At 37.2% G+C, this 22454-nt stretch overlaps 2 protein-coding genes across 2 annotated transcripts; both read left to right on the forward strand.

The window, feature by feature from the left end:
• Nucleotides 1–13153: 13153 nt before the first annotated feature.
• LOC115921518 (cationic amino acid transporter 4-like) lies at nt 13154–15943 on the forward strand. The gene is made up of 3 exons (XM_030979015.1): nt 13154–13203; nt 14816–15891; nt 15926–15943. Exons 2-3 carry the CDS (start codon nt 14968–14970, stop codon nt 15941–15943), a joined length of 942 nt encoding a protein of 313 aa, XP_030834875.1. The 5' UTR covers nt 13154–13203; nt 14816–14967.
• Nucleotides 15913–19287, forward strand: LOC581489 (cationic amino acid transporter 4). The gene is made up of 3 exons (XM_030979251.1): nt 15913–16668; nt 17797–17905; nt 19104–19287. The coding sequence occupies exons 1-3, from the start codon at nt 15949–15951 to the stop codon at nt 19220–19222; spliced, it is 948 nt and encodes a 315-aa protein (XP_030835111.1). The 5' UTR covers nt 15913–15948; the 3' UTR covers nt 19223–19287.
• Nucleotides 19288–22454: the final 3167 nt, after the last annotated feature.

Below are 22454 nucleotides of genomic sequence, written 5' to 3' on the forward strand. Positions count from 1 at the left end.
AATCTGTCCGATCTATTTGCAAGCTGGAAACATTCTATGTCACCGATGTCCCACTCATGGACACCTTTCACATTGCCCCCGTTCGCCATTTTGTCACAGAGGGCGCTTCAGTCACCATCTTCTGTACAGAGAATCGTGACTATGAATCAGGAGGGCCAACCGTTGACTTTATTTTAAGCACAAATGCACCTATGGAGCGAGTATCTTTTCCCAATGCTCAAACCTTGGTTCTATCGAACATACGTTTTAGTGACAATAAAACAATCATTGGTTGTGGGCTATACTTCCAAGGAAAACTTTATCGGATGAAATACTCAACAGTCTACGTCATAGAGCCAACGACAACGACAGTAGGTTCTAGTGACACAACTTCAATGTTGATTGCAAACGATATTGGAGCCAATTTCAGTGACATTACAGGTATGACACCTAACACCTCAGAAACAGGAATTACCCGGTTTGGCACTGACACTGACACTTCGTGGAATACAACAACTAAATCTACCACACCGCTAACTGGACAAGTGTCACCCACATTGAATCAAAGTATAGAAAACAGAACAACGGGTGATATGTTTACGTCATCAACAACATTTCCAAGTGAGCTAGGAGCTACTTTGACGACGGACGTCAGTCTATCTGTTTCTAACGGCTCCGAAACCTCGGATTATCCCTCTCCTGACACCAACGCTCCGACCGTTAAACCACGCCGCGAACCCAACGTTGGTCCAAACCGAACCTTCATCGGGCTTATCGTCGGCTGCTCAACCGCCGCTCTCCTCCTTATCATTGTCCTTATTGTTGTGGGGAAAACGCTTGCTAAGAAAACCATGGGACACCAAAGTTCTTGGTCGCCGAAACACAACGGCAAACGAACATACTGGGACTACAGGGACGAGAAAAAACATCTCAGAGTGAGCACTCTCAGTGGCAGCATCGTCGGTCAAGATGTAAGTTTGATTTAGATGAGGCAAGATTGGGAAAATTGTAAGAGATAATTGATATTTCATATACCGGATGGACATTAGTGTGGTCTACTTGTCCATCTAACAAGAAATCAACTTAAATACCATAAGTTATTTCCCATAGAAATCATGTTCTGGATAACGAATCAAATTATTACAATTTCGGCGCGTTTTATGGCGTGATAAACAAGGAAGCCGAAACTGTATTAGGTTTAATTTTTTTAAGGATTTGCGATCGAGATATTTTAACATTATCATCAATTCAAACATTCGGTGCTCATGTTTTAAAGACCGTCAACACTACTGGGCCAGAAGGGATTAGACCCCACAGCGAGGTCACTGACAGGTGGCTATCTCATTAACTCAGCTCTCAACTAACATAAGAACAAGAGAATCATGGGGACCAACAGGCACCGGTTGGGGAAGTTTTCTATATAGAGGGAGCAAGTAGCTACCAGTAGGACAGTGGGGCTTTAATAAGGGGAATTATCTGAATACATAAAAACGAATTAAGGACATTTCCAAACCAATCCTAAATTGTATGCAGAATTGAAAGGTCTGTAAGTGTTCATGTATTCAGAGGAAAATGGAAATGTTATTATTTGAATACATATTGTCATTCCTGATTCCAGACTATTTTTTTTTTTTATCTCCAAGCTGTATACTCTTGTTGATTACAATGAGTGAGTAACGGTATGGCCATGCCTATGAGTAAATAACGGTATGGCCATGCCAACTATGTATATATTATACGCATATTGAGAACAAACTACAATGTACTATTGTTTCAATAATCTGCAGATATATTCCTTTCCCTTTCCCTTGTCTTTTGTATCGGTTCATTTATCCCTGTAATCTCCCTTTCCCTTTTTTAGCGTGTATTTGTATTTTATAAACCGAACTTTATATGCCATGTGTAGTTTAAGGAACCTATCCACAACAAACTCTGCTTTTCCATAGGATCCGCCACTATATCTCTTAAGTTCAACTGAAGGACAATATTCTGAATAGTGTTTACCGGTATTGTATGTACATGTATATTATAATCATTTTCAATATGTTGTTAGACTCTTTGTAAAATCTATATAGCCTATCTATATACGGAAATCTTAATAATTTCAAATTTTCAAATAGAGCTAGATGCAATGATATTTAAACACAAGTTTTGGAGGACTGCCATTACTTCTTATCCTATACCAGCGGGGTGTTTCACAAAGATCCTAAGTTGAACTTATCTCTATTTTGTTGGACTTAACAGTTATGGAAAGCCGTTAGCATCTATGACAATATTTTGTAAAAGTTATTTTAAAAGGCATCAATGTTGATTCAAAACATTCGTATTTTCTATTATCAAGGACATTTGATTTTCTTGATGTGGAATTTATAAAAAGTCTAAAATATTTGTTGGCTCAGTCAGTTGAGCGTCCGCCTCACATACGGGAGGGTCGTGGGTTCGAACCCCGGCCGCGTCATACCAAAAGAAGTTAAAAAACGGAGTTGCTGCTACATTGTTTAGCGTTCAACAATAAGGGATAGAGCAACGTCGATCTGGCGCTGCTCAGTGGCTGCCGGGCTCACGATCAATTGGGCAAGACAGATTTCAATTTTCGGTATAATTTGATAAAATTTGGAGTGGACTTTAAAAGATTATTATTATTTTGAATATACTTTATTTTAAGGCTACAAATGGCCCTCCATAAGTTTTAAATCCAACTTAGAGTTAAGTTCGACTTAGGATCTTTGTGAAACACCCCCAGGTATCACGCCAATGGGCAACAGGTACATCAGAAACATCATAGCCGCAAGCAATGTAATACATGTTTATCTGATTTACGAACTAAAATGTATTGTATTCTTTACGGTATACAAACAAGGGGTGTAAGGCTGAAACACAAGAGAGAATTGATAGATTTTAGAAAACTATTGTGAACTATTTGGAAATGATGATTTATGAGTTATGTTAGAGTTTTTATGTTGGTTCTGATTGTGTATATTCATATATGTGTGTGTTTCTTTTTTTCTATTTTAAATTTGGCTGTTGTTCATGAATTGGTGATTACCATTTATTGTACGAGTATAAAGAGATAAAGTATGATTGTCCACATTTTATTTTAAAAGATCTGGACTATTGGGGTATGGTGATGTCATTTCCATCATATTCCATCCTTGTAAGAATATTAGAAGCCTATGCAAATCAAATACCAGAGAACAGTTAAAATGTAAATCCAAACGATTTCGTAACAGTCCAGTTCCCTACCTAATTGATTTGCTAAATTCACAGTAGTGATCATGCACTTTGTACACATTTGTATAACATGTAAACTTATCCCCATAGTTAGTGAGTAGAGGTAGAGGTGCTGTAGAATTATTTTATTTTATGTGAAATAGTATATGTAACTTTTTAACTAAGACGATTGTACAACCTTGATAATTGATTAATGAAAATGATAATATAATACGGTAAATCAAGATTACCATTGTTAACTTTTGTAATGATTGAAACATACTTACCACATATTTATTACAAGAAAAATCTCAAAATTACCATATTTCATGTCTCTCATCTAATTGCATACCTACCTATCAATTTACAATTTACGTTATCCATAACTCACCAATGTAAATGTAAAATGTAATTTATTAGTTTTTACAACCAGTATTCTATCTGTCGAAATTGTACTTTTTACCTTATTTTCGATATGTCTGATACACACTCTCATCCTCAGCATTATCTTTTATATATATATATATATATATATATATATCTCGCTTTGTCTCTCTTTCTCTCTCTCTCTCTCTCTCTCTCTCTCCCTTCTCTCTTTCTCTCCCTCTGTCTGTCTCTATCTCACACTTTTCCTGGATATCCGGTGCTGTCTACACTATTATCTCTTCTATATTTCCCTCCAGCCATATGATGATTGTGGAATAGAATTAAGCAACTGTTAGATGTTCAGCGAATTTTATGAATTTTATTAATTTGTATATGTACACTGATTTATTTAGAAAATTCATTCACTGCTATGTCTTAATACGTTTTATGTTTGTATAAATATTTATGTTTTTACAATGTACAAAGTTCTGCAATGCAACCATCTGGCTGCAAATTAATTTTTAATAAAACCATTACCATTACCATATGCTGTATATGTACACGAAATGTATTTGATATATCATATACAGTTTGAGAAATGTTCAAGTATTATATGTTATGAATAACCTAAGCGTTGGATATCCAGGGTAGTAATAATTGAGCGCCAGTAGTGGTAATGTTTAAGACATGAGCGCTTTACAAGACTCTACTATCATTACTAATATTTCTCACTGTAATTATTATTATTATTATTATTATTATTACTATTATTATTATTATTATTATTATTATTATTATTATTATAGTGTGGATGATATACCGACGTTGCTTAAAAATGCATTTGTATGACTCTTTTTCACGACTTGTATTTTGAAGAGTTTAAATCATGGGATAATTGCTTTAAAAAGTCAATTGTATATATTTCTTCGATAGACAAAGACCAATTGATATCATAATCATTTACAGGTTCGGATCGTTAGCGCGTTTCAAACTCGCAGTTTAATGTACATTTATATGTGTTACAGATCATTGGCATCTACTGACATTTTTTGCCCTGGTCAGTGCTACTATTTTCATATCGAAAGTATCATCTATCTCAATGTCTGGATTAGGGTTTTGTGAAATCAGTTACATTGTTGTATTGTACAAGAAAGATATCGACCTGGGTCCCCTTCTCATAAAGTGTTGCGATCAATCGCAACGATATAAATAAGAGAAAGGAGACTGTTGTTGTTGTTGGTAATAGTTTAATGGCGTTCATTCAGTATTGAATATATACGCCATATTATCTTCAATTTTATAAGAAATTCAGTTATACATAAGAAAACCGAGAATAAAGATTTGTAATGATATAATTAATTAATCAGTAACGCAATCTATTAGGAGTCTCTGGATGGTTTGCAACTTCGTGTTTCTGCTTTTTTTTTAAAGTTTAAGTTTTATACAGAAACATTTTCACAGTAATACCAAAGTAGATATCGAACGAAACTTGAACTGTGTGGAACATCTGGTGTTATTTAAACTGAGCATATGATTATATGAGTCATTCATTGCCTGTATCGAAATATTTGCGTAGTAGAGATTTCCCTATATAAGTTTTAACAAAACCAATGGACTTACGTCGTTGGTATAGAATAATTGCTTTTTGTATAACATTGACCATTATAAACTACACATTTTGGCCGTGAGTGTGCAAAGTACGTAGGGAATTTAGTACATGTGGTAACAATTCGTTAAAAATGTAATCCAAGTTTGGAAGGAGATGCATAAAGACAAACTAACCAATAATTAAACAACAAAACTGATCTCGAACAGGTTATTTAATTTCAGTGTTTGATTCTTTCTTTTAACATTTGTAGTTGTAGTTCTCGTCTAAAACATCCATACAGATATCATATTGTTATAATTGAAGAAAATTAATAGATTTTAATAAAACAAGATCTGAAAATATATTTTCAGAAGTGTTTTTTTTAATAATTTCCAATCACATGTATTTTTCTTAAATTTGCAGTAGCTTCTAATTATTTGTCTGCATAATCATATTAACTGTAAAACAGATTTTGTAGTCCCATTCGAATGTTTCTATTCTTTCTATTTTCATTTTTATGAATTAATCTGTTTCTTTTGCTAACCTTTCTTCAGTTTCAGGACTGAGATTATAATGGTTTCTGTCTGGATACAATACCGAAATACTCTTGATCATGTGATAATGCTTGATTTTCTATACATTTCTATCTTAGAATTCGTCTTTTGTTTATGTACAGTGGCATTATCATTATAACTCAATAAATAGTCTAACATGAACCGTAACATTTTCTGAGTTTCCATCACCGATGCAAAGAAAAGAGTCAACAAGTCACCTTTATAATGCAGTACTTATTTGTTGTTCTGTGAACGTTAATGTAATTCCTTTATTTGTAATTCCTTGTGCATTTAACACTTGTGTCTATTTTCATAATTTGACTGTAAGCCTAATGATCGGGTGCTAAAAAAAGCTTTGTTTGATATAGCATAAATGAAGTGATGTGATCCTTGGTTTTTCATTAAAAGCTCCAATACCAGAATTCCTGAGCAATTTTATAAAGCACATATTAGGAGAAGCCAGGTCTGTCAAGTTAAAATAATGTTGAGGATTTTTTCTTCACCACGATGTGCGATCATGGTATGTTGTATTCTAAGGTATAATGGTACATGATTTGCTCATGGTTCTCATGTATGTTATTACTCAACATTAATTCAACATTTTATGTTTTGCCAATATTAAAATTATTTTTATTTGCCGTGAAAAACAATGAAATCATTTTTAAATATATCGATATATTGGCACCAAGTTTAGTGGATATATGAATATGCACTATTCCCTTCGTCACAGACATGCGTCGTGCGTTCTCTGTCATATACACATGTACTAGTACACGAGTACGTTCGTAAGCATTAGTACATGTACATTGCTTCGGAATAAAGAGAATCACTATACAGGACGAATTAATCCGTGAAGCCAAGTACAATACAAGAAACAAGATATTTAATTTGGTCTTAGTTGCAAACAAGTTACATAGAAATTTGGTTTCCACTGGCGTTACAGTAATATTCAAGAAAAAACATAGTTACAAGAAATAAGTACACCATGTTTATAGAAATAGATGAAATAATAGATCAAATACATGCAAAAGGTAATGAAGCGACAAGAATGGTCATTGGTACTTCGAATCATGAGTTTCAAAATTAAGCCTTGGTCATTGGTATTTCAAATCATAATAGTTTCAGTATTAATTAATTTCCGACGCAGAAGTTTAACGTTTAACCTGTGATTTGAATTTATGAACAGAGTCGGGCACAAATGAATATCTGAATCGTGAAAGGCGGGTTGGGGGTTGGGCGAAGTCGGATACCAGAACGATTAAATGAATATTAAATGAATGAAGTGGATGGGTATTGTCTTTCGTGATTGCACAGACCTTATCAACAATTTGCTTAGTACAATGAGATTCGACAAAAGCTAATTCTACCCCAATTATGCGCTGTGCTATTTTACGTGGCCTTTCCAATTTCTCCTTGTCCTATTTTGAGAGATGGCCAAATGAACACAATAATATATATATTGTTATAGCTCTCTTATACACCGATTGTGTGTTATCCCTCCATGATAATTTGTCATTTAAGATAGTTCCAAGATATTTATAGTTTCCACCCTGTTCAATCGCCTCATTCATTCATATCAATTTACGAGCCAGACAGTAAGGTGCAATAGTGTTATTACTAAAGTCCAAGAAAAGCGACCGAGCATAGTTCTTTGGTGTTTCCAAATGCTCATATATTTCATGCAAATACACAAGAACGGCATCCTCCACACTCCTGTTCGGTCAGGCTATACGCAAATTGAAAAGGATCCATGAATTTTTTAGTTTGTTTCAACAAATATGTCAACATCAATCTCTCAAAACACTTCATAATATTCGATGTCAAAGCTACAGGGCGAAAATCATTTGGTTCTTTTGCCTTTGTAATTTTTGGAACTGGAACGATTGAAGATTTTTTCCAAGTATTGGGTATCAAACCAGAATCGAAAATCATCAAAAACAATTGCCCTAGAACTGGAGCCAATTGCTGGCTACACACTTTTAATGTCCTATTTGATACACCATCGGGTCCTGTTGCTTTGTTGATTTTTTACCCGATTACAGGGCCTATGACATCGAAATACAAGTGTATTCCTGTTGGTGTGCAGTCATGCATACATCTCATATTTTGATATGTAAACTTCTGAATTTGTTTCATAGATTTTTAAATATTTTTTGAAATTTTTGTTTTTCAAGCTTGCTAAGCTCCACCCCCAAAACCTCCAAATCTCATTCCTCCTGTGACATCATCTGCCAGTCATCAATGAGCTAACTTGAGAAAGTGGCATGTAACTTTGCCAAAGTTGACCACCTGTTACAATACCACAAACAATAGCAACATATAAGTTGCTATGTCAGATATGTCAGACTAAACTAATATTCTAGAATAGACGATGGTATGTGATTTCCACCAGTTCAAAATCTATAATTACATGCTTCCATACATAATATGTACAATACATCATCATTGTCTTTGTCTTCCTGGTGATGGCTAAATGTGACACATTTTGGGGTCTAAAATCTTCTTCATATCAATTTTAGGTCCTAAAAGGGCACTAGAAATGTCATAGATAAGAATAAAAGCAATAACCATGCACTTTTAAGACATATGCGTTCTGAAAACAGAACTCAACTATCCCTTTAATGTCCATGCGGCAAATGAAATATCCAATGTCTTTTACAATTTTTCCAATTTTGCCTCATCTAAATCAAAACTTCCATCCTGACCGACGATGCCGCCACTGAGAGTGCTCACCCTGAGATGTTTTCTCTCGTCCCTGTAGTCCCAGTAGGTTCGTTTGCCGTTATGTTTCGGCGACCAAGAACTTTGGTGTCCCATGGTTTTCTTAGCAAGCGTTTTTGCCACGACAATAAGGACAATGATAAGGAGAAGAGCAGCGGTTGAGCAGCCGACGACAAGCCCGATGAAGGTTCGACTTGGACCAGCGTTGAATTCGCGGTGTGGTGTAATGGTCGAAGCGTTGGTGTCAGGGGTGAGGTAATCCGAGGTGCCGGAAGCGTTAGAAACAGATAGACTGACGTCCGTCGTCACAGTAGCTCCTAGCTCACTTGGAAATGTTGTTGATGACGTAAACATATCACCTGTTGTTCTGTTTTCTATATTTTGATTCAATGTGGAAGACACTTGACCAGTAAACGGTGTAGTAGATTTAGTTGTCGTGTTCCACGAAGTGTCGGTGCCAAACGTTGTAATTTCCGTGTCTGTGGTGTCAGGTATCATATCTGTAACATCACTGAAGTTAGCTCCACTATCGTTTGCATTGAACATTGAAGTTGTGTCACTAGAACCTACTGTCGTTGTCGTTGGCTCTACAACGTAGACTGTTGAGTATTTCATCCGATAGAGTTTTCCTTGGAAGTACAGTCCACAACCAATAGTTGTTTTATTGTCACTAAAACTTATGTTTGATATAACTAAGGCGTGACCATTCGGAATAGATACTCGCTCCACAGGTACATCTGTGCTTAAAATAAAGTCAACGGTTGGCCCTCCTGATTCATAGTCACGATTCGTTGTACAGAAGATGGTGACTGAAGCGCCCTCTGTGACAAAATGGCGAACGGGGGCAATGTGAAAGGTGTCCATGAGTGGGACATCGGTGACATAGAATGTTTTCAGCTTGCAAATAGATCTGACAGATTGCCCGCATAGGTCGGAATTAAGGGTGAGGAAGTACGGACAGTATGCAAAGCACTCAAGAACAGCCCCGTGATACTCGGCAGCACTGACGGACACGGATGCAGTTAAGACGTCAACACCATCATGGACGTCTTTGGTACCTTCGATTGAAGCAGTAGACATTGACAACGTCTTCTGCCACTGTAGGAGCCATTGTGGGTTGCTCACTGGTGCCTCACAATACAGTTCGATCACCTCATCTGGCCCCGCGAGTATATCTTGTCCACCATTAGCCGAACAAACAGGGTAGCTGAAGTTGAATGGAATCAAAACATCGATCTTGACAGGTTCACTAATGTTCATCACATTGCTGCACCAATATCTCCCAGAGTCTCGTGCATTAACGGAAGAGATGTACAAAGTGTGGTTGAAAAATCCCTCGCTTACCTCCTCGACCATTATGACAAGGCGCTCATCATCAAACTCATCTAATACAACCATCGTGCCATTGTCATCACTCTGGAATTGCCATGTCATGTTGGTCAGGATGCCTAACGCAGTTCCTACAGTACAAAACAGCGTTAGATTCTCACCCCGACTCGGAGAAAGTTGATCGGCACCGGAAACAAGACAATCTCTGCATGTTGTCTGGGACGAGACGTACAGACCCTGCAAGAGACATTCGATGATTACAAAAAAACCTACAGCATAAAAAGTGATTGATGCATTCATAATCGCCATCTTCATAAGAAGCAAGGTGAATGATATTTCCAACGTAAGGGAACCACGAAAGGCTACCTACGGTGAGTCTTTAAGATGGACCTCGTCTCAATCGCATACAAACAGGGGATCCGTGAAAGGGGTGTACAATAAGGTATATATCCTGGTTCATTGATTTTTTATGTCGTGCTAGGAGGATAATTTCATTGTCAATTGTGGAAACATAATTTGCTTGGAACTAATTCTGACTAATCTGTCACTCCTTCGTGACAAAACGTTTCTCTCACAGACAGAAATATTCCTAGTTGACGATGTCGCAGTGGTCATTCCATATCTAAAGTAGATGATGAACACGGACAACATCCTTATACATGGATGAAATGACAGAAGTACCTCTGGCTACAATGGTCATTGATGGACTCCGTTTTGCCACTCTAATGGATCCACACAAGCCGAAATCATTGTCCATCAGCAAACAACTCCTAAAAATGTCCACATTACAAGTCCTGTCCATAACATGATGATAATGGAATGCGTTGATGATGTAGAATGGAGATGAAAGAGATGTAGAGACGGCCTGGTAACGACTAACAACTAAAGGATAATAAACTGTGTATCAAGGTGTTTCGCATCTGTTGAACACCCTTTAAAAAACAGAATACGATTCTGAATATACTTAGAGAGAACTGAACTGATTTAAAACTACAATGGCAGTACCTTCACATCTGTAACCTAGACTTTGTTTACCGATTGTGTAGAAATTCAACAAGATTGATTGAAATTGATTATATTTTGCTCGTAAAATCCCTGTGCGACAATGGAATCTAATAGTCTAACATGCCATCTGGACTCTATTGATTACCGTCAATTTCGGAGTCTGTGAGAAGCAACATGTGTTTGATACGGTCCACGGGATAATCAAATGTAATAACAGTTCAATTGAATTCAATTTTGGTTCTATTGCAATAAAAAGACATGGCAAAAATCCGAAGACTAACAATGTCATATTTACATTAAAATGCAAGAAAACATGAAACAAAACCTTACAAGTGTATATTGACATTAGATTTGACGATCTCTAAGAAAAGAATGTGACATTATACATTAAAAGATAATGTTAAATAGCAATTATTAAATTGAGTAAAACTGAATAATTAAGCCTATCATAGCTACATCTGAAAAAGAATGTAGAATAACTTTTAAAAGAGTAGATAAGGTTTAATTTTGAATGTACCTTATTTGTAAGTTCTCATAAAAACTAAACTATTGACAATTGTAGTTATCCGGCGATACTATTTGCAGCCCCATACTTCAAGACTAGTCTCTTTGTATATTGGACATGGGCAGTAGGAGATATTGTATTGAATTTTAAGAGTAATCTTGGGATTTGGAGAATGGATTAAAGTGTAATGTACAAATAAATTCTGATCCCATTGATTTCGGCTTATAATGAGTTAATTGGAACTTCCTTTATTAGGGGATAAAATTAATTCGGTAATTCTGTTTCCTCAAAGTCTAAAAAACAATAAAGGATCTAAACATGTGACAAAACGCAGTTTGGTGTCCTTTTCAGATATTTATAAAATATAATGGTTGGAATACCAAAATATCTGGAACATGTATGTTTGAGACACTTAGAAAAAAGGAGAAGTAAGATTCAACATGTTCCACTCAAGTAATATTTCGTTACCTAAACTGAGAGCAAAAACGTTGCTAAGGAAGCGGAATTTAATATCTATTATATTCACTGCTATTGGAAATACTTATGGCAATTACAGTTTATATGTTGTTGTTTTTTAAAATCACTTGGGAAGAAGGTGCTCATTGCTGTTGTGATTCTCATGCAGGCAGGCCGCAGATGGGGGTGTTTGCATTAAATTTATTCGCTAATTGACGCATTGCTGTTACTCCTCCCAAAATAATATGGTTGTTTATTCGACCACGTTCATACTGTGCGTTAGTTTATATCTTACAATTCGAAATTGCCTGTTTACCTTAAAAACTAAGAAATCGGGTCGAAGGGGGGAGGGGGGATGGGAGGTCACATGCTGGACCTTAACTGTGCATTCAAAATATGGCACCAGGTAACATCGTTTCAGGTGAAGTTTCCTGTAAAAAGTCCTCAAAACTATATTGTCAAATTGCTTTCTAATAGATACACATCTAATGTTGCAATTAGTTAATTGTGTATATTTGTAAGCTCGTACCTCTCTTTTCGCTCGAAGCTTTAGTCCGTGTAACAGTCAAGTGGAGTTGGCGCCTTTCAGGTACTCCTATTACAATGATGTGGTACTGCAGGATATTACTGTCAGTAGCTTAGTGCTTGCTTGCTTGCTTCGTGTATTTCAGTCACGTAAGTTTGCTACAAAATTGTTGATTTGGTGCCCTTGCGTATTTTCCAGTGCAATTTGTATCTACGAACTGGATTAACGTATCAAGGCCCCGTTTCACAAAACCTTTTTATTAATAAGAAGTGTCATATTTCTATAAAACATTTGCTCTCATCCATTCAAAGGAATGATTTCAGTAGCTTTATAACAGCTATTAGTATTGCAGATCTATTATTAGGGACTTTTAGATTTACACGACGAGAGCGTGGACTGCCGCGTGTGACATTGTGTTTAGGCACTGGGCCGTGCCCGGCAGTGCCTTAAAAGGACGTCACACCAGTATATCTTAAAAGGATGTCACACGTGGCGGTCCACGTTCTCGTCGTGTAAATCTAAAAGTCCCTACTGATAACAAGGTTTTGTAAAACAGGGCACTGAGCCATGCATCCATTCACTCTAAACAAGTAACAAAGAACACGACATTGTCCCCTCTGCAGAGAAGCGAAAACCTCGCTATACATGCAAGGTCCATGAACGAGACTAGTTCGTTTGTCATCGAAACTTTGCTTTTTGATTTTGTTTCGGAAAATATGACACCGGCTTTTCATCTATACTGAGTCGTCGTGGGTCAGCAAACACAAACAAACTGAACTACTGAACTGACCTTTCTACAATAGTAATAATTGGGCTTACGAAATACGCTCTATTCGTGCCGCATTAGTGAATATTGTAATAGAGTCACTATATTGGCTCAAATACAGTCATGTAGTTATCAAATCCAGCGAATATAATATCACCGGCAAGACATACAAGCAGAACGTTAGGGGAAGTACGAAAGGTAGGACATCGATTAAGATAATGTTTGTTTATATTTCAAATCCTATATGGGGTGAATATCATGCAAAGCAGTGTCGAGTTTTGTTAAATGGGCCTAACTTGGTTTTGGACGAAGCATAACATAGAATGTGAAAATTTCGAATGCAATATCGGCCACTCTAAAGAATAGATGGTGGGGGGGGGGGGGGTTGGAGGGTGGGAGGGGGAGGGGAGAGGAAGAGTACGACAGTTGAACAGCCTGTAGATATGGTTAATTGAGGAGAGAGAGAGATAAAGAGAGATGAGTGAAGAAAGACCAGGGAGTGGGGCTAATGGTGAAGGCTAGACACAGAAAGTTGTGGAATAACATGATCGCCAATATCAACAGAGAGAGAGAAACAAAAAGTGAGAGACAAAGAGTAAGAGAGATAGAGAGAAAGAGAGAGAGAGAGAGAGAGAAAGGGCTAGTCATATTTATATATTTATATATATATAGAGAGAGAGAGAAAAAAAGAGGATAGAGAGAGAAAGACAGAGAGAAAGGAGGATAGAGAGAGAGAGAGAGAGAAAGAAGGATAGAGAGAGAGAGAGAGAGATAGATCGAGAGAAATAAGGAGAGAGAGAAAAGGGGAGGGGTGACCTCTGCAGTGCTCTTTTGAAGTGGCTAGATTTTTTCATCGTAATGCATTAATTTGGTGGTAGGGAATCGTATTGGAAAGGATCAGTAGACACGGCCTGCCATTCCCCTTGTAGGCCAGTGGAGCCTGCGTTTCACACAACCGTCATATAAGTAAAAGTTTAAGTACATCCCATTGAAACATAGGCTAAATTAAGTACATGCATTTCAATCGATTGTCGGATATAAATATATAAAAGACCCTCATGAGTCATGCATTCTGAAAAAATGACATTTTAGTCATTTTGTGTGTGTAAAATATGGAAAATTACTTCTGCATTAAGTCGCAACGACAGTAGCGATTCAGCCAATTTGAAGTTCCCAGACGTAAACTGATTACTATTTTCTTTTTTTGTGTGTGTGATGTCATTCAGAACTCAGATTTTCTGATTTTTCTGTTTTCTTTATAGGCTGGATGTTCCTTTATTGTTACTTGCTGATTGTGTCCTTATTCATAACGCTCAGTGCATTGGATTTTCTTACCGCTGACTGATCAACAAAAAACGCGCTGTATACTTACAATGACCCAAGGTTGAATGTAGTTTGAAAGATCTCTCAAACAGCATTTTCTTTGTAGCGCTCTTCACTACCATGCCCGAGTTGTATGTTTGGCCCCACACACTAAATATACATTCAAAATGTTGATACGGTCTAACCTGCTTAAGTGACTACCCATCTACAAAGACCACTTTATGTGTTTCCCTTGGGCGGTTGCTATAGACAGGTTAGACTTTAAAGGCAATATGCCTTGTTTGGCAGATGCAGCAAACAGACGAGGGGGACGGGTTAAGTTGAGGGGATCGTAGTCCAATATTTGGACTCCATATGGATGACCTAAAAATTCCCTTTTCTTGTTGCCTTGTTTGCTTGCTTGTCAGGCGATTGCCAATTACTATTGCAATTTACAAGATTCGTGAAATGTTTTGTTGCAAAATTATTTCTCTGCTTATTTTGACAGGATTCAAGTTCGACTTTGCTTGCCAAAAGATGTGGAGTTAAAGTTGGTCCGATGCTGATAAGCGTATCTTCAGAGCAACTCACAATTTTACAGGTGGGGAAATGCCTGAGCCTCTACATAAGACTACATAAGACATACGAGCTGTAAAAGAAATGGCGTCAAATAATAGCAGACAATTTCTCGCCAATTTGACGCGCACGAAGAAGATACCGACGAATGGGGAGATACGTGAGTCTCAATTGCGGCAGAAGCTGAACACCTTCGACCTAACACTTCTCGGGATAGGCGGCATGGTTGGTCCAGGACTGTACGTCGTCGCTGGCGTAGTCGCCAAGGACACAGCCGGTCCTGCCATACTGGTGTCCTATCTTCTTGCAGGGGTTGTAGCCCTTCTTGCGGCCATGTGCTATGCAGAATTTGCGGGAAAGATCCATCGGACGGGTTCCGCTTATACGTTCACGTACGTTGCTCTTGGCGAGGTGTGGGCTTTCTTCATCGGCTGGAACTTGGTGCTCGAATACGTTGTAGGTTCTGCTTCGGTTGGTCGCGGAATGAGTGGATACGTGGACAACATGTGCGACAATGCCATTTCCAATTTCACCATCGAGCACATTATGGGTGGACAACTGTGGCAAGCTCCGAATATTGCTCAGTACCCTGACCTCCTCGCAGTTGCAATTGAAATTTTTACTGGTGTTTTTGTACTACTAGGTGTGTCCGTTTCATCGTGGGTGAATATCATTTTTCTCTCTATCAACATGCTGGTTGTACTACTCATCTTTGGTTTAGGGATCCGCTTAGCAGACTTCTCGAATTGGACAGATGGCGGTGGCTTTGCTCCATTTGGAATAGAAGGTATCATAGCGGGCGCTGCAACTGTCTTTTACTCCTTTGTAGGTTTTGATACGATAGCCATCTGTAACGAGGAGGCAACAAACCCAAAGCGAAGCATTCCCGTGTCCACTTTCATTGCTGTGATGGTCACCATCATCATGAACGTCATGGCTACGGCATCACTGACCTTGATGGTTCCATATAGCGACATCGATGTCAATGCGGCGTTTCCAAGTGCTCTGGCCCACCATGGCATCGTTTGGGCCAGATGGGCAGTGGCCTTTGGCGCCATAAGCGGTATGTTCACAGCCCTCTTAGGCGCAATGTTACCTATGTCTCGCTGTGTATACGCTATTGCCAATGACGGCCTTCTCTTTCCTTCCCTAGCCAGAATAAACGAAAGAACCGGAGCACCCGTCAATGCAACTGTCGTCCCATTATTGCTCACAATTCTGCTGACATTATTCTTCTCAATGGATCAGCTGGTTCACTTTCTCTCTGTCGGGACGTTAAGTTCATTTGCATTCGTTTCAGGTGCTCTAATAGTTATACGTTACCAACCTACCGATCTTGAGACCACAGCCTCAGAGCTTACACGGTATGGCGCAACAGCAGACGAATCTCGGGACGAAACTGAGAAAACTGCAGAGGACATTCCCGATGGTGATCAAGACGTATACTCACATGATGATAGACAAAGGCTTACCCATCGCCCTAATTCTCAGATGGGTCGTCAAACAAGCAACATCGCGGGGACCCTGAAGGAACGATACCGAAACGTTCCTATCATCAAGAACTTCGCCGGTGTCCCTCCGGGTCGTTGTGTCCTTATCAGCTTGGTCATCTCCGTGACCTTCCAGGTGTGTGCTCTTGCGATTGTACAGTGTGGCACCAAGAACCTCGCGGCTGGGGACTGGTGGGCAATACTTTTACTAGTGTTCTTCACGGTAGCTGCTCTTCTCTCTTTTCTTGTGATCCCGATGCATCACCAAGCAACAACGTCGGAGGATTATTTTAGTGTAAGTTTCGTGTGGAGCCCATGAATCACCCAAACATGGTCCTTATTTATGGGGGCAGTTAACTCAAATGGAATAATATCTATTGAAATGAAACATGGCATATCAAACCAGTTAGAACATACTCTTTTCATGATATGGGTTGTCTTTATAAACTAAATTATTCTAGGCACATTCCAGTGTTTTACTTATTTCATTAATTTTTAAGAGCGCCAGTTATCAACCTCTTTATTTGATACAGATTACTGTAATTTCTAAAACAAAAAAAGTAAACAAAATGTTTCCATAAATGAAATGAAAATGAGATATTCATTTTATGTCGGCTCTACCATATTTTGTCTATTTGGTCTCAGAGTTTTGTTTATATTAAATGGACCGGTTTACTAAAACATTCAATTGTTGTGCGTACTGTTAAAAGAAAGGTTATTCTTGTCAACCCGAAAGCTAGCTTGCCCGAGGCTCACCATACATAGCATAATATATATGCAGATTGGATTTCAAGTATTGAAGTTCATTCATGAATAACAGGTTAATAACATACCTAGTCGCTATGTACTCGAGAAAGAAACGTCCATACAAACTTGAATAATTATGTTAGTAAACCGGTTTCTCCATTGCGTTCATTCATACCAATAAGGAGTATCGGGGGGGGGGGGTATTTTCTACTGCTTTCCAATAACGTAGTCATAGATTTAAGTTTTCTCGTTACCGACTGCTAATCGTCAGGTTGTGAACGTTTATGTTGTAACGACGATGTTCTTTCATCGAAGATGGCATTTCAGAATAATTTAAGATGCTGATCAAATGGGTATTTTTCCCCTTTTCCAATATTTGTAATTTTTGTTATTTTGAATAAAGTATTAATCACAGACACATCAAACTTTGAAAAAGATTTTTTTAAATCGACAGTGGGATTTCAGAGTAAATTATGACGCTGTTCAAATAGGTATTTCCCCCTTTTCTAGTATGTTCCCATTATTGTTATTTTAAACAAGATGTTTATCCCAGACACATCAAACTTTGGTGAATTTTTGTTCTTCTCTTATTAAGTTTATATTTCTGACGAAAATATCAAGCTCCTCAAAATATTTACACCTCAATAATTTCTCATTGTTACGTTTTGCTTATCAGATCAAGTGTGTTCCATTGGTGCCATATGTAAGCATCGTGGCAGACATCTTTCTTCTTTTGCGTCTGAGCACCGGGGCGTGGGTGCGATATCTAGTTTGGTTAGCTATAGGTGAGTCAGCACACGAGTCATCTTTTGCGATTGCGTTAATATCGGGCAACGCCAGGAACGTCACGACGTGGCGGACATGTGCGCTATGAAAGAAGCCATTATTATTATTATAATAATTATTATCTGAGCAAGTCAGGCCTACAGGATCTATAACACATGTTGTAATTATACGCCATCCTATAATGAAAATCAAACCATCCTCAGCAATTAAATTTAGAGTATTATTTTAACTGTAAGCCAAACATGTTTGTGGAACAGTAATTGAATTTCATAGCTAACTCGCTAATTCCAATATGCATTTTAATGTCAAATTTCGAAAAGTCATACATTTAAGAAATCATGACAACTAGTTTTGCGAGAATATTTAGCAATTCGCAAATATACTTGTGGTTGACTGTTTTTTTCCACTGGGAAAACAATATTTGTCTAACTGCTTTTATTCTATTCTAAACGAAGTTCTTTCCCACGTAATAAATGTGCACACAATTCTAACGAAGGAACTTGTGAGGGTTGAACATGTTTAACTAACCCAAATGAAATTTCTCATGAATAATGAATATTTTTAAATCTGAAATTCCCATTTCTGTTTATCGAGATACCAAGGTAATCATAATTACAAATGACTTCAAAATGATTTCAATATTAAGTTCTTATTATGAAGCGCGTTATTATGATACATGTATAATGATATAACATCCCCTTTAGCTTCCAAAGGGTTGATAATACTTAAAGAATGATACAACCAGGCACCCATTTACTTCACCCGAGTGCAGTGTGGCAAATATAGATTGTTTTCTTACAAAAGGACTTTGGTGCAGTCACATGGATTCGGACCCCGTACCTTGTAATTCACCGCGTGGTGACTTATCTGTCAGACCACAACATCTCTTAATGAGTGTGTGGGTGAGTCTGTGTGCGAGTACAAATCAATAATGATAATTATATTGATAATAATGATAAGGATGATGATGATGATGATGATAATGATAATGATGATAATGACCATGATATTAATGACAATGATGATGATGGTGACGATGATGATGATAATAATGATAATTATTATTAACAATAATACTAATTGAACTATCAACATTAATAGTGGGTTCTTAAAAAGTGCTTATGCTTGTCTCACTTGATACTCTTGGTGCTCAGTTTCTACTTTGTCATGTTGCTGTTTTGCTTCTATTTATTGCAGGTACTGCTGTCTATTTTGCCTATGGATACCGACATAGCCATTTAGCGAAGAAACAGAAGCAGGATGAAGTCAACGGGCCAGAATGTTCATATGGTAGCATATTATCGCATCATGATTAAAGGGATAGTTGAGTTCTGTTTTCAGACCGCAAATGCCTTCAAAGTGCATGGTTATTGCTCTTATTCTTATCTATGACATTTATAGTGCCCTTTTAGAACCTAAAATTGCCATGAAGGTAATTTTAGACCCCAAAATTTGTGAAATTTAGCCAATACGAGCATACCAATTCAGCTCCACTTTAAAACACGGTGACCGTTAATTAATTATTTAATTCAAAATAATAATACATGGGCCGGCTGGTTGTGCGTAATATAAGCAACTACAAAAAACATCATCGGCATTGGCTGAAATACGACGTAAAAGGCGTTATTTCATTTTTGTCAACGGTATTTTCAAATTTTTCAAAATATCTAATATTTGTGGTTGTACACAAGTATTAGAAATCATTATATTTCAGCCGTCTCTGAACCGATTTTGATCAAACAAAGATGATTTTGTCATTTAAATACTATGTTCTTTCAAATTTGAAACTCAGTTTGTCATTATCTCTTATTGTGTAGCGCCCTCTGCAACAGAACTCAACTATCCCTTTAACGATAGTTTCGTGACCATCCATATGGCAATGATAGATACGATGTTAGTTCAATCCTCATATTTCTCACATTTCATCTAAATCCAATACAATCACAAGAACTTTCGAGAACTCATATCAAGGACAATTTCATTACTCTATTGTATTGCTCATAGAACTTATTCATTAGTATATAAATACTTAGTTGTCATGTTTAAACATTTTCTAAGGTGACGTACCAGATTATTTAAATTAGGGACTTTTAGATTTGCGTGGGCTTATACGTGTAACGTCCATTCAAGGCAGTGCATTAAAAGGACGTCGGTCGTAGCAATCCACATCGTCGTTGTGCAAATCTAAAAGTCCCTATTGTCTGAAGCTCACCGCAAACGTACACGAGCGTCCTGCGATCCGATTTTCGAAGAAATGGCAATTGTTCAAAATAGAAAAATTTAAACAAACATCATCTTCCTGGTTTAGATTAGAAATAATAATTCGAATACTACCAATCAGGATTGTCGTGTTTTTAACTCTTCTAGTCAAAATAAATACCGAATCGGCTTCAAACTGTATACAATCACCCTACCGCAGTCTGACATTACTACTATTATGAGCCGGTTAAGCTTTTCCTCTTCCAAAGAAGCATGAGATCCCTTGAAATTGAAATTTGTTTAAAGGTAATTTAGGAAATTTTGAAAATTGGGTGGATAGTGATTCTTTACCATTTTGATATATTTGGATGCACTTGTGGATGTATCAAAAGTACTAGAAAATTTAGCCCCTAAAACACTTCTGCTTTCGAGAAAAATTGAATATTAAAATTTACAGGTGCTCCGGGTAAATTTTGATAAATTTGTAATAGCGCCTACGGCCGTACAATGGTAGCTGCAACCATACAAATCTCAGAATATGTATTTGTGATATATAATTTCCAAACGGGAATAGCTACTTGGTCGATTTTAGTCAAGAAACATTTTTTAAAAGATTAATTAATATATTGACCTTCAGAGGGAGCTATACATATTAAAGAGTTTACCATTTACAATTTCATAACTTAAGACTCGATTCCAACCGCGACAACGATCACTGAATATTGTAAAATCGCATATTCTTCGAATATGTTCATTTGAACCAAATTCATGAACCCATACCAACATTTTGTATTACCTGTACTCAAAAGATTATTCAGATCCTCGGTCTATAATATTTTACAAGTTTGAATGTCCGTATCAAATGCTACTGACAAAATCTTGTAAAATCGCATTGTGGTCGGATCGTATAGTGTGCGGTGGGTTTTAGGTTGATTTTTGTGAAGTCTGCAATGTGTTTTCAAGACCATTATCCATTTAATCTAATGTCCATTCGGTCTAATGCCCTTCAAGTTTCTTAACCATTCAGTCTAGAGTGAAATAGGTTCCACTAAAATATTGCGAAGGCTACAGGGGTTTATCACAACATATAAAGTAGACCATTGACTCATTGATCTATGCATTAAACGAAAAGATAGAAGAACTGGATGTACACAAAATTGAATGAAACTACATCAATAGAGAAATATGACTGGTTGAGTGGTCAAGGTTGCTGGTTCCAAACAATTTGGTGCTAAACAATATGGGAGGCGATCACAAAAGGCCATGCAAACACTGAATTTGCTCTGTTCCAGCCCGTTGCTTGAATGATTTAGCGGTGATCCCAATGAACCAGTAAGCTGGACGTTTGCACTACGGTATAGTCAAACTGGAAATGGACGAATTGGACTACATGAGGCATTAGCAATGGACCAACTTGCCATACACCTTTGCAGCATGTCTAGTCCCTTTGTTCTGTGTATCATTTAAAGCCTGTCTGGACTGGTTTGGTCAGGACGGGTTAGACCTCCCTGAATGGTCACTGACAGGTGGTTATCTCATCAAATAAGCTCTCAATTAACATAAGAAAAAAGGGGATGATGGGGAGCAACAGGTACCGCTTAGGCATTGTTTGCTATATAGAGGGTGCAAGTAGCTACAAGTAGTGCATTCCCGCCTTAAAGAATCTTTTGTTTACAAGTGAAAATTAAATATATTTGCAACATATTGACGTATATGTACATGTTTATAGATGATGGTAAATCTTAGCAATGATGATCTTCTTGGAAGAACTCTATATGCATATCTGTTATATTTATATCTTAATACTTAATCTACATATACCTTAAAATAAAAATAAGGAATATTTTAACTATAATAAATGTAAACGAGAGAGACTGTTGACCTATTTTTATATTCAAATGCTTCTTATCTGACAAAAGAAATATTGCTCCATTCTTCGATGGCATTTTTACATTAAATGTGCAAACACCATCCTCTAAACTTTTGGTCTGTTTTCTCCGTGTTCATCTCCCTATATTCCTCTCTATTTTTATAGTCTCACTCTCTCTCTCTCTCTCTCTCTCTCTCTCTATCTACCTCTCTCTCTTTCCCAAGATCGCCTCATTATCCGCCTCTGAAAGTAGAAATAATATCTCATTTTACTCGCAAATTAAAGGCTTCCGAAGTTATTCTATACTGACTTGCTAAAATGATGCTTTTTCAATTTTGTTAAGGGTAGAAAAATAAAACCAGTTGGATGCAATATGATAAATTAATTCATTGAATTAATGAAACAAAAAGGAAACTTACTTTGTCAAATGTGCCTTATTTTTCAGTACAGAGCTCTTTTGGGCAAGGGTAGTAAAAAAA

Source organism: Strongylocentrotus purpuratus, unplaced genomic scaffold (genome assembly GCF_000002235.5).
Source record: "Strongylocentrotus purpuratus isolate Spur 01 unplaced genomic scaffold, Spur_5.0 spur5_contig_816, whole genome shotgun sequence".
In the NCBI taxonomy this organism is placed as follows: Eukaryota; Metazoa; Echinodermata; class Echinoidea; order Camarodonta; family Strongylocentrotidae; genus Strongylocentrotus; species Strongylocentrotus purpuratus.